The sequence below is a fragment of the Oncorhynchus masou genome, chromosome 6 (genome assembly GCF_036934945.1).
Source record: "Oncorhynchus masou masou isolate Uvic2021 chromosome 6, UVic_Omas_1.1, whole genome shotgun sequence".
In the NCBI taxonomy this organism is placed as follows: Eukaryota; Metazoa; Chordata; class Actinopteri; order Salmoniformes; family Salmonidae; genus Oncorhynchus; species Oncorhynchus masou.
This window is the reverse complement of record NC_088217.1, coordinates 5,170,010-5,182,373: the sequence shown is the minus strand read 5'-3', so window position 1 is coordinate 5,182,373 and position 12,364 is coordinate 5,170,010. Positions and strand designations below refer to the sequence as shown.

The following is a 12,364-nucleotide window of genomic DNA, read 5'->3' as shown; positions in this document are numbered from 1 at the left end:
CAGGTAACGAGTTCAAACAGGTGCAGTTAATACAGGTAATGAGTGGAGAACAGGAGGGCTTCTTAAAGAAAAACTAACAGATCTGTGAGAGTCGGAATCCTTACTGGTTGGAAGGTGATCAAATACTTATGTCATGCAATAAAATGCAAATTAATTACTTAAAAATCATACAATATGATTTTCTGGATTTTTTGTACGTACCTATGATAACAATTACAGACCTCTACATGCTTTGTAAGTAGGAAAACCTGCAAAATCGTCAGTGTATCAAATTGTTCTCCCCACTGTGTATCCACTGTCCATCTGTGAATCACAGTTTAAAACTGTTGGCAGTGTGGGTGAGATATCACTGCAATGACGTTCTGTTATTGTGGAACTACACATCGAGACTACTGTCTACAGTAGTGTGACATCACTGTAACAGTGCAAGGTTATATTATACAGCATTCAGTTAACAGAGCACACATTTACAACTAAATAAGTAGAGGGTGGATTGTCCTTTGGATTGGACGATACAGTAGAAAAGGGTACAGTAATTTTCTCCAGAACCCGTTTGATTGGACATTACAGTAGAAAAGGGTACAGTAATTTACTCCAGAACCCGTTTGATTGGACGATACAGTAGAAAAGGGTACAGTAATTTACTCCAGAACCCGTTTGATTGGACGATACAGTAGAAAAGGATACAGTAATTTACTCCAGAACCCGTTTGATTGGACGATACAGTAGAAAAGGGTACAGTAATTTACTCCAGAACCCATTTGATTGGACGATACAGTAGAAAGGGTACAGTAATTTACTCCAGAACCCGTTTGATTGGACGATACAGTAGAAAAGGGTACAGTAATTTACTCCAGAACCCGTTTGATTGGACGATACAGTAGAAAAGGGTACAGTAATTTACTCCAGAACCCGTTTGATTGGACGATACAGTAGAAAAGGGTACAGTAATTTACTCCAGAACCCGTTTGATTGGACGATACAGTAGAAAAGGGTACAGTAATTTACTCCAGAACCCATTTGATTGGACGATACAGTAGAAAGGGTACAGTAATTTACTCCAGAACCCGTTTGATTGGACGATACAGTAGAAAAGGGTACAGTAATTTACTCCAGAACCCGTTTGATTGGACGATACAGTAGAAAAGGGTACAGTAATTTACTCCAGAACCCGTTTGATTGGACGATACAGTAGAAAAGGGTACAGTAATTTACTCCAGAACCCATTTGATTGGACGATACAGTAGAAAGGGTACAGTAATTTACTCCAGAACCCGTTTGATTGGACGATACAGTAGAAAAGGGTACAGTAATTTACTCCAGAACCCGTTTGATTGGACGATACAGTAGAAAAGGGTACAGTAATTTACTCCAGAACCCGTTTGATTGGACGATACAGTAGGATAACAATGAGTGAGAAGGCGGGACATACCTTTCTTCTCCTTCTTCTCCTCTTCCCCTGGTTCTCCGGCCCCCAGCAGAGTGAAGATGATGCCGGTCTGAGAGTTGACCCCTACAGCTGTTACCAGCATCCTGCCGGAACCCTCCATCACATGGGTACCTACGCACACACACACACACACACACACACACACACACACACACACACACACACACACACACACAGACACACACACACACACACACACACACACACACACACACACACACACACACACACACACACACACACACACACACACACACACACACACACACACACACACACACACACACACACACACACACACACACACACACACACACACACACACACACAAGGAGATTATGAAACAGAATTATGGATCCTATTCATCAATATCCGATTGGCTGTCAGAGAACAGAAATGGAATGCACTGACCTGTACACTAACATATATACAGTGGCTTGTAACAGCAGGCACAGTACAGTGGCTTGTAACAGCAGGCACAGTACAGTGGCTTGTAACAGCAGGCACAGTACAGTGGTTTGTAACAGCAGGCACAGTACAGTGGTTTGTAACAGCAGGCACAGTACAGTGGTTTGTAACAGCAGGCACAGTGCAGTGGCTTGTAACAGCAGGCACAGTACAGTGGCTTGTAACAGCAGGCACAGTACAGTGGCTTGTAACAGCAGGCACAGTGCAGTGGCTTGTAACAGCAGGCACAGTACAGTGGCTTGTAACAGCAGGCACAGTACAGTGGCTTGTAACAGCAGGCACAGTACAGTGGCTTGTAACAGCAGGCACAGTACAGTGGTTTGTAACAGCAGGCACAGTACAGTGGTTTGTAACAGCAGGCACAGTACAGTGGCTTGTAACAGCAGGCACAGTACAGTGGTTTGTAACAGCAGGCACAGTGCAGTGGTTTGTAACAGCAGGCACAGTGCAGTGGTTTGTAACAGCAGGCACAGTACAGTGGCTTGTAACAGCAGGCACAGTGGTTTGTAACAGCAGGCACAGTACAGTGGCTTGTAACAGCAGGCACAGTACAGTGGTTTGTAACAGCAGGCACAGTACAGTGGTTTGTAACTGCAGGCACAGTACAGTGGCTTGTAACAGCAGGCACAGTGCAGTGGTTTGTAACAGCAGGCACAGTACAGTGGTTTGTAACAGCAGGCACAGTACAGTGGCTTATGAATGTATTCACCACCTTGTCATTTGTCCTATTTTGTTGCCTTACAAACTGGAATTAAAATTGATTTTCTTTTTTTTTGGGGGGGGGGTTGTATCATTTGATTTATGCAACATGCCTACCACTTTGAAGATGCAAAATATTTTTATTGCGAAACATACAAGAAATAAGACCAAAAAAAACAGAAAACTTGAAAGTGCATAGCTATTCACCCCCTCCCCTCCAAAATCAATACTTTGTAGAGCCACCTTTTGCAGCAATTACAGCTGCAAGTCTCTTGGGGTATGGCTCTATAAGCTTGGCACATCTAGCCACTGGGATATTTGCCCATTCTTCAAGGCAAAACTGCTCCTTCAAGTTGGATGGGTTGCGCTGGTGTACAGCAATCTTTAAGTCATACCACAGATTCTCAGTTGGATTGAGGTCTGGGCTTTGACTAGGCCATTCCAGACATTTACATATTTCCCCTTAAACCACGCGAGTGTTGCTTTAGCAGTATGCTTAGGGTCATTGTCCTGCTGGAAGGTGAACCTCCGTCCCACTCTCAAATCTCTGGAAGACTGAAACAGGTTTCCCTCCATCATTCCTTCAATTCTGACCAGATTCCCAGTCCCTGCCGATGAAAAACATGGTGTTCTCGGGGTGGTGATAGGTGTTGGGTTTGCGCCAGACATAGTGTTTTCCTTGAAGGCCAAAAACCTCAACATTAGTCTCATCTGACCAGAGTACATTCTTCCATGTGTTAGGGGAGTCTCCCATATGCCTTTTGGCGAACACCAAACATAGTTGCTTATTTTTTTCTTTACGCAATGGCTTTTTTTCTGGCCACTCTTCTGTAAAGCCCAGCTCTGTGGAATGTTTGGCTTAACGTGGTCCTATGGACAGATCTCCAATGTGGAGCTCCTTCAGCGTTATCTTTGGTCTCTTTGTTGCCTCTCTGATTAATGCCCTCCTTGCCTGGTCTGTGAGTTTGGGTGGGCTCTTGTCAGGTTTGTTTTGGTGCCATATTCTTTCCATGTTTTAATAATGGATTTAATGGAGCTCCTTCAGGGTTATCTTTGGTCTCTTTGTTGCCTCTCTGATTAATGCCCTCCTTGCCTGGTCTGTGAGTTTGGGTGGGCTCTTGTCAGGTTTGTTGTGGTGCCATATTCTTTCCATGTTTTAATAATGGATTTAATGGAGATCCTACAGCATTATCTTTGGTCTCTTTGTTGCCTCTCTGATTAATGCCCTCCTTGCCTGGTCTGTGAGTTTGGGTGGGCTCTTGTCAGGTTTGTTGTGGTGCCATATTCTTTCCATGTTTTAATAATGGATTTAATGGTGCTCTGTGGGATGTTCAAAGATTCAGATATGTTTTTCTAACCCAACCCTGACCTGTACTTCTCCCCCACTTTGTCCCTGACCTGTTTGGAGAGCTCCTTGGTCTTCATGGTGCCGCTTGCTTGGTGGTGCCCTTTGATTAGAGGTGTTGCAGACTGTGGGGCCTTTAAGAACAGGTGTATATGTACTGAGATCATGTGACAGATCATGTGACACTTAGATTGCACACAGGTGGACTTTATTTAACTAATTATATGACTTCTGAAGGTAATTGGTTGCACCAGATCTTATTTAGGGGCTTCATAGCAAAGAGGATGAATACATATGTACCTCTTTTCTCTATTATACATTAGTATACAGCTATTTAATTCATTTCACTTCACCAATTTGGACTATTTTGTATATGTCCATTAAATGACATCTAAATAAAAATGAATTCAAATTACAGGTTGTATCAAAATAAGATGGAGAGAGGAGGGAGAGAGAGAGAGAGAGAAAGAGAGAAGGAGAACAGGAACAAGAGAGAGGGAGAGAGAAAGAGAAGGATAATGGGAGAAAGAGAGAGAAATAGATAGAAAAGGAGAGAGGGACAGAGAGAGAGAGAGAGAGAAAGAGAGAGAGAGAAAGAGAGAGAGGGAGAAGGAGAGGGAGAGAGAAAGAGAGAGATATATAGATAGAGAAGGAGAGAGGGAGTGAGAGAGAGAGAGAGAAAGAGAGAGAAAGAGAGAGTGAGAGAGCGAGAGAGAGAGAGCGGGCGAGAGAGAGAGACGGAGAAAGGAGGGAGAGAGAGAGACAGAGAGAGGAGGGAGAGAGAGAGGGAGAGATCGAGAGAGAGGGAGAGATTGAGAGAGAGAAAGCAAGCGAGAGAGAGAAACGGAGAGAGGAGGGAGAGAGAGAGAGAGACAGAGAGAGACGAGACAGAGAGAGAGAGAACAGAGAGAGAGAGACAGAGAGAGAGAGACAGAGAGAGACCTAAACAGAGCAATACTCAATCATGAGGCATCAAAGCCAAAGGAACTGAGTAACATTGAGAAATGCTATAGATGGAAGGAATGCAGTTTGGAAACCTACCAAAAAACAATTAGGCAACAACAAATTCAATCCCTTTTAGACAATTTCCTGGGTAAAACGTTCCACTGTAATAGTGAAGGTGTAAACTTGGCAGTAGAAAATCTTAACAGTATATTTGACCTCTCAGCTTCCCTATCAAATCTAAAAATCTCAAATAGAAAACCGAAGAAAATTAACAACAATGACAAATGGTTTGATGAAGAATGCAAAAATCTAAGAAAGAAATTGAGAAACCTGTCCAACCAAAAACATAGAGACCCGGAAAACCTGAGTCTACGCCTTCACTATGGTGAATCACTAAAACAATACAGAAATACACTACGGAAAAAGAAGGAACAGCATGTCAGAAATCAGCTCAATGTAATTGAAAAATCCATAGACTCTAACCACTTCTGGGAAAATTGGAAAACACTAAACAAACAACAACATGAAGAATTATCTATCCAAAATGGAGATGTATGGGTAAACCACTTCTCCAATCTTTTTGGCTCTATAACAAAGAATAAAGAGCAAAAACATATACATGATCAAATACAGATCTTAGAATCAACTATTAAAGACTACCAGAACCCACTGGATTCTCCAATTACATTGAATGAGTTACAGGACAAAATAAAAACCCTCCAACCCAAAAAGGCCTGTGGTGTTGATGGTATCCTCAATGAAATGATCAAATATACAGACAACAAATTCCAATTGGCTATACTAAAACTCTTTAACATCATCCTTAGCTCTGGCATCTTCCCCAATATTTGGAACCAAGTACTGATCACCCCAATCCACAAAAATGGAGACAAATTTGACCCCAATAACTACCGTGGAATATGCGTCAACAGTAACCTTGGGAAAATCCTCTGCATTATCATTAACAGCAGACTCGTGCACTTCCTCAATGAAAACAATGTACTGAGCAAATGTCAAATTGGCTTTTTACCAAATTACCGTACAACAGACCATGTATTCACCCTGCACACCCTAATTGACAACCAAACAAACCAAAACAAAGGCAAAGTCTTCTCATGCTTTGTTGATTTCAAAAAAAGCCTTCGACTCAATTTGGCATGAGGGTCTGCTATACAAACTGATGGAAAGTGGTGTTGGGGGTAAAACATACGACATCATAAAATCCATGTACACAAACAACAAGTGTGCGGTTAAAATTGGCAAAAAACACACAAATTACTTCACACAGGGTCGTGGGGTTAGACAGGGATGCAGCTTAAGCCCCACCCTCTTCAACATATATATCAACGAACTGGCACGGGCACTAGAAAAGTCTGCAGCACCCGGCCTCACCCTACTAGAATCTGAAGTCAAATGTCTGCTGTTTGCTGATGATCTGGTGCTTCTGTCACCAACCAAGGAGGGCCTACAGCAGCACCTAGATCTTATGCACAGATTCTGTCAGACCTGGGCCCTGACAGTAAATCTCAGTAAGACCAAAATAATGGTGTTCCAAAAAGGTCCAGTCACCAGGACCACAAATACAAATTCCATCTAGACACTGTTGCCCTAGAGCACACAAAAAACTATACATACCTTGGCCTAAACATCAGCGCCACAGGTAACTTCCACAAAGCTGTGAACGATCTGAGAGACAAGGCAAGAAGGGCATTCTATGCCATCAAAAGGAACATAAATTTCAACATACCAATTAGGATTTGGCTAAAAATACTTGAATCAGTCATAGAGCCCATTGCCCTTTATGGTTGTAAGGTCTGGGGTCCGCTCACCAACCAAGACTTTACAAAATGGGACAAACACCAAATTGAGACTCTGCACGCAGAATTCTGCAAAAATATCCTCCGTGTACAACGTAGAACACCAAATAGTGCATGCAGAGCAGAATTAGGCCGATACCCACTAATTATCAAAATCCAGAAAAGAGCTGTTAAATTCTATAACCACCTAAAAGGAAGCGATTCCCAAACCTTCCACAACAAAGCCATCACCTACAGAGAGATGAACCTGGAGAAGAGTCCCCTAAGCAAGCTGGTCCTGGGGCTCTGTTCACAAACACAAACACACCCTACAGAGCCCCATGACAGCAGCACAATTAGACCCAACCAAATCATGAGAAAACAAAAAGATAATTACTTGACACATTGGAAAGAATTAACAAAAAAACAGAGCAAACTAGAATGCTATTTGGCCCTACACAGAGAGTACACAGCGGCAGAATACCTGACCACTGTGACTGACCCAAAATTAAGGAAAGCTTTGACTATGTACAGACTCAGCGAGCATAGCCTTGCTATTGAGAAAGGCCGCCGTAGGCAGACATGGCTCTCAAGAGAAGACAGGCTATGTGCTCACTGCCCACAAAATGAGGTGGAAACTGAGCTGCACTTCCTAACCTCCTGCCCAATGTATGACCATATTAGAGAGACATATTTCCCTCAGATTACACAGATCCACAAAGAATTCGAAAACAAATCCAATTTTGAAAAACTCCCATATCTACTGGGTGAAATTCCACAGTGTGCCATCAGAGCAGCAAGATTTGTGACCTGTTGCCACGAGAAAAGGGCAACCAGTGAGGAACAAGCACCATTGTAAATACAACCCATATCTATGCTTATTTATTTTATCTTGTGTCCTTTCAAATTCGTACCTTGTAAAAACACTGTATATATATATATATAATATGACATTTTCAATGTCTTTATTGTTTTGAAACTTCTGTATGTGTGATGTCTAATGTTAATTTTTATTGTTTACCTTACTTGCTTTGGCAATGTTAACACATGTTTCCCATGCCAATAAAGCCCCTTGAATTGAATTGAATTGAATTGAATTGAGAGAACAGAGAGAGAGAGACAGAGAGAGAGAGACAGAGAGAGAGAGAGACAGAGAGAGAACAGAGAGAGAGAGAGAGAGATGGAGAGAGAGAGAGAGAGAGAGAGAGATGGAGAGAGATAATACATTTCCAGTATATGAAATATTATTCCTCCCTCCACAATATGAGTCAACTCTATGGAAGAGAGAAGAAAGCCAGTACAGAGAACAAAGTGCATATCAGCTTCTCTCTGTTGATAATCAACTAAGAATTACGATCCCATTGAACCACTGTCATCCTGTTGTAACTTGACTAATAGATTGAGATAGACAACACAAGGCCTCCTGAAACCATGCATGGTGTACAAGTCAGTTTGTGAACAAGACAGAATAGTAAACCCACAAGCATTTGAATTATATACTTTGAGCCCCCGTACTCATACTTTTTTTTCTCCAAAAACTAAGGTCTTCGACCCACATGGAACATTTTGTAGATTTGCAGGAAATTAGCTTTAAAACTGCAAAATGTTCTCTTCATCGACAAGAGGAGCGTGAACAGTTTGGGGTCGCACGGGTTGTCAAGAGGAGTGTGAACAGTTTAGGGTCGCACGGGGTGGTCCTGTGGGTGGTTTGTTACTCCATCCAGACCTTTGCCACCTGGGAAATTTGTGTGACCGGACCTTCTGAAATAGTACTTAAGTACCGCTGTCTATTCCATTTAGCAGATCCTTTTTAATCCAGATCAACCTACAGTATGTGAACACACCGTAGTACAGTATGTGCTTTTTAATCCAGATCAACCTACAGTATGTGAACACACAACGTAGTATAGCATGTGGCTTTCAATCCAGATCAACCTACAGTATGTGAATACACCATAGTATAGTATGTGGTATTTAATCCAGATCAACCTACAGTATGTGAACACACCGTAGTACAGTATGTGCTTTTTAATCCAGATCAACCTACAGTATGTGAACACACACCGTAGTATAGCATGTGGCTTTCAATCCAGATCAACCTACAGTATGTGAATACACCATAGTATAGTATGTGGTATTTAATCCAGATCAACCTACAGTATGTGAACACACCGTAGTACAGTATGTGCTTTTTAATCCAGATCAACCTACAGTATGTGAACACACACCGTAGTATAGCATGTGGCTTTCAATCCAGATCAACCTACAGTATGTGAACACACCATAGTATAGTATGTGGTATTTAATCCAGATCAACCTACAGTATGTGAACACACCATAGTATAGCATGTGGCTTTCAATCCAGATCAACCTACAGTATGTGAATACACCATAGTATAGTATGTGGTATTTAATCCAGATCAACCTACAGTATGTGAACACACACCGTAGTATAGCATGTGGCTTTCAATCCAGATCAACCTACAGTATGTGAATACACCATAGTATAGTATGTGGTATTTAATCCAGATCAACCTACAGTATGTGAATACACCATAGTATAGCATGTGGCTTTTAATCCAGATCAACCTACAGTATGTGAATACACCATAGTATAGCATGTGGATTTTAATCCAGATCAACCTACAGTATGTGAATACACTGTAGTATAGCATGTGGTTTTTAAACCAGATCAACCTACAGTATGTGAATACACCGTAGTATAGTATGTGGTATTTAATCCAGATCAACCTACACTATGTGAACACACACCGTAGTATAGCATGTGGCTTTCAATCCAGATCAACCTACAGTATGTGAATACACCATAGTATAGTATGTGGTATTTAATCCAGATCAACCTACAGTATGTGAACACACCGTAGTACAGTATGTGCTTTTTAATCCAGATCAACCTACAGTATGTGAACACACACCGTAGTATAGCATGTGGCTTTCAATCCAGATCAACCTACAGTATGTGAATACACCATAGTATAGTATGTGGTATTTAATCCAGATCAACCTACAGTATGTGAACACACCGTAGTACAGTATGTGCTTTTTAATCCAGATCAACCTACAGTATGTGAACACACACCGTAGTATAGCATGTGGCTTTCAATCCAGATCAACCTACAGTATGTGAACACACCATAGTATAGTATGTGGTATTTAATCCAGATCAACCTACAGTATGTGAACACACCATAGTATAGCATGTGGCTTTCAATCCAGATCAACCTACAGTATGTGAATACACCATAGTATAGTATGTGGTATTTAATCCAGATCAACCTACAGTATGTGAACACACACCGTAGTATAGCATGTGGCTTTCAATCCAGATCAACCTACAGTATGTGAATACACCATAGTATAGTATGTGGTATTTAATCCAGATCAACCTACAGTATGTGAACACACACCGTAGTATAGCATGTGGCTTTCAATCCAGATCAACCTACAGTATGTGAATACACCATAGTATAGTATGTGGTATTTAATCCAGATCAACCTACAGTATGTGAATACACCATAGTATAGCATGTGGCTTTTAATCCAGATCAACCTACAGTATGTGAATACACCATAGTATAGCATGTGGATTTTAATCCAGATCAACCTACAGTATGTGAATACACCATAGTATAGCATGTGGCTTTTAATCCAGATCAACCTACAGTATGTGAATACACCATAGTATAGCATGTGGATTTTAATCCAGATCAACCTACAGTATGTGAATACACTGTAGTATAGCATGTGGTTTTTAATCCAGATCAACCTACAGTATGTGAATACACTGTAGTATAGCATGTGGTTTTTAAACCAGATCAACCTACAGTATGTGAATACACCGTAGTATAGCATGTGGCTTTTAATCCAGATCAACCTACAGTATGTGAATACACCATAGTATAGCATGTGGTTTTTAATCCAGATCAACCTACAGTATGTGAATACACCGTAGTATAGCATGTGGTTTTTAATCCAGATCAACCTACAGTATGTGAATACACCATAGTATAGCATGTGGTTTTTAATCCAGATCAACCTACAGTATGTGAATACACCATAGTATAGCATGTGGCTTTTAATCCAGATCAACCTACAGTATGTGAATACACCATAGTATAGCATGTGGTTTTTAATCCAGATCAACCTACAGTATGTGAATACACCGTAGTATAGCATGTGGTTTTTAATCCAGATCAACCTACAGTATGTGAATACACCATAGTATAGCATGTGGTTTTTAATCCAGATCAACCTACAGTATGTGAATACACCATAGTATAGCATGTGGTTTTTAATCCAGATCAACCTACAGTATGTGAATACACCATAGTATAGCATGTGGTTTTTAATCCAGATCAACCTACAGTATGTGAATACACTGTAGTATAGTATGTGGTTTTTAATCCAGATCAACCTACAGTATGTGAACACACCATAGTATAGCATGTGGTTTTTAATCCAGATCAACCTACAGTATGTGAACACACCGTAGTACAGTATGTGAATTCACCGTAGTACAGTATGTGAACACACAGTAGTACAGTATGTGAACACACAGCAGTACAGTATGTGAATACACAGTAGTACAGTATGTGAATACACAGTAGTACAGTGTTCTCAGTCGGTATCAAATTCATGACCGTTAGCATTGCTTGCTCTCCACTCTGAGCCACACGGGACATCTGTAACATCACAATAAATAACTGACTGACCAGACAGCAGCATCGGGTCTCTGTCGGCTGCTTTTTTGACGTGATCAGACTCTCCTGTTAGTGAACTCTCGTCTATCTTCAGGTCGTTCCCCTGTATCAACACTCCATCTGTTGGAAGCAGGTCACCTGAAACACAACAGAACAAAAAAATATACTCTTTTAATAAAAAAAAACACAACAAAAAATTATACTCTTAAAAAAAAAAACATACTAAAAAAAATAATATATATTTAAAAAAATATATATACTATTTTAATAAAACAACATATCCTCTTTTATAACATAGTCACCTTCACACAGAACAGAAAAAATATACTGTTAAATATCACCGCAGTCATAAAATGCATTTAAAAAAGAATAACAAAACAGAAAACAGTTCAGAGACTCAGAAACAGATGAGTAGCATCCAGACAGGAGAAAACACATTATATTATAACACTACAGCTATAAACTCCAAAAATAACAATGCAAAAACAAAGGCTACAGCTAACAGATTCAGATCATAGTACGCAGCATCCTGTCTGATTCCTAGCCATGTGTATTTGTGGTAATATAGCATACTGTATAGGATCAGCATCCTGCCTGATTCCTAGCCATGTGTCGTTGTGGTAATATAGCATACTGTATATGATCAGCATCCTGTCTGATTCCTAGCCATGTGTCTTTGTGGTAATATAGCATACTGTATATGATCAGCATCCTGTCTGATTCCTAGCCATGTGTCTTTGTGGTAATATAGCATACTGTATATGATCAGCATCCTGTCTGATTCCCGGCCATGTGTCTTTGTGGTAATATAGCATACTGTATATGATCAGCATCCTGCCTGATTCCCGGCCATGTGTCTTTGTGGTAATATAGCATACTGTATATGATCAGCATCCTGTCTGATTCCCGGCCATGTGTCTTTGTGGTAATATAGCATACT

The 12,364-nt window shown here is 40.7% G+C and overlaps 1 protein-coding gene across 10 annotated transcripts in view; it reads right to left on the bottom strand.

Moving 5' to 3' along the window:
- The window catches only part of atp2b2 (ATPase plasma membrane Ca2+ transporting 2), a 215,511-nt gene that overhangs the window by 114,003 nt on the left and 89,144 nt on the right, over window positions 1–12,364 (bottom strand). For all 10 annotated transcript variants that reach the window (XM_064967444.1, XM_064967442.1, XM_064967440.1 and 7 more), the window contains exons 4-5: window positions 11,437–11,562; window positions 1,433–1,561 (exon numbers count right to left, since the gene is read on the bottom strand). In XM_064967444.1, coding sequence (XP_064823516.1) covers window positions 1,433–1,561; window positions 11,437–11,562 — 255 coding nt within the window. The remainder of the gene's footprint in view (window positions 1–1,432; window positions 1,562–11,436; window positions 11,563–12,364) is intronic.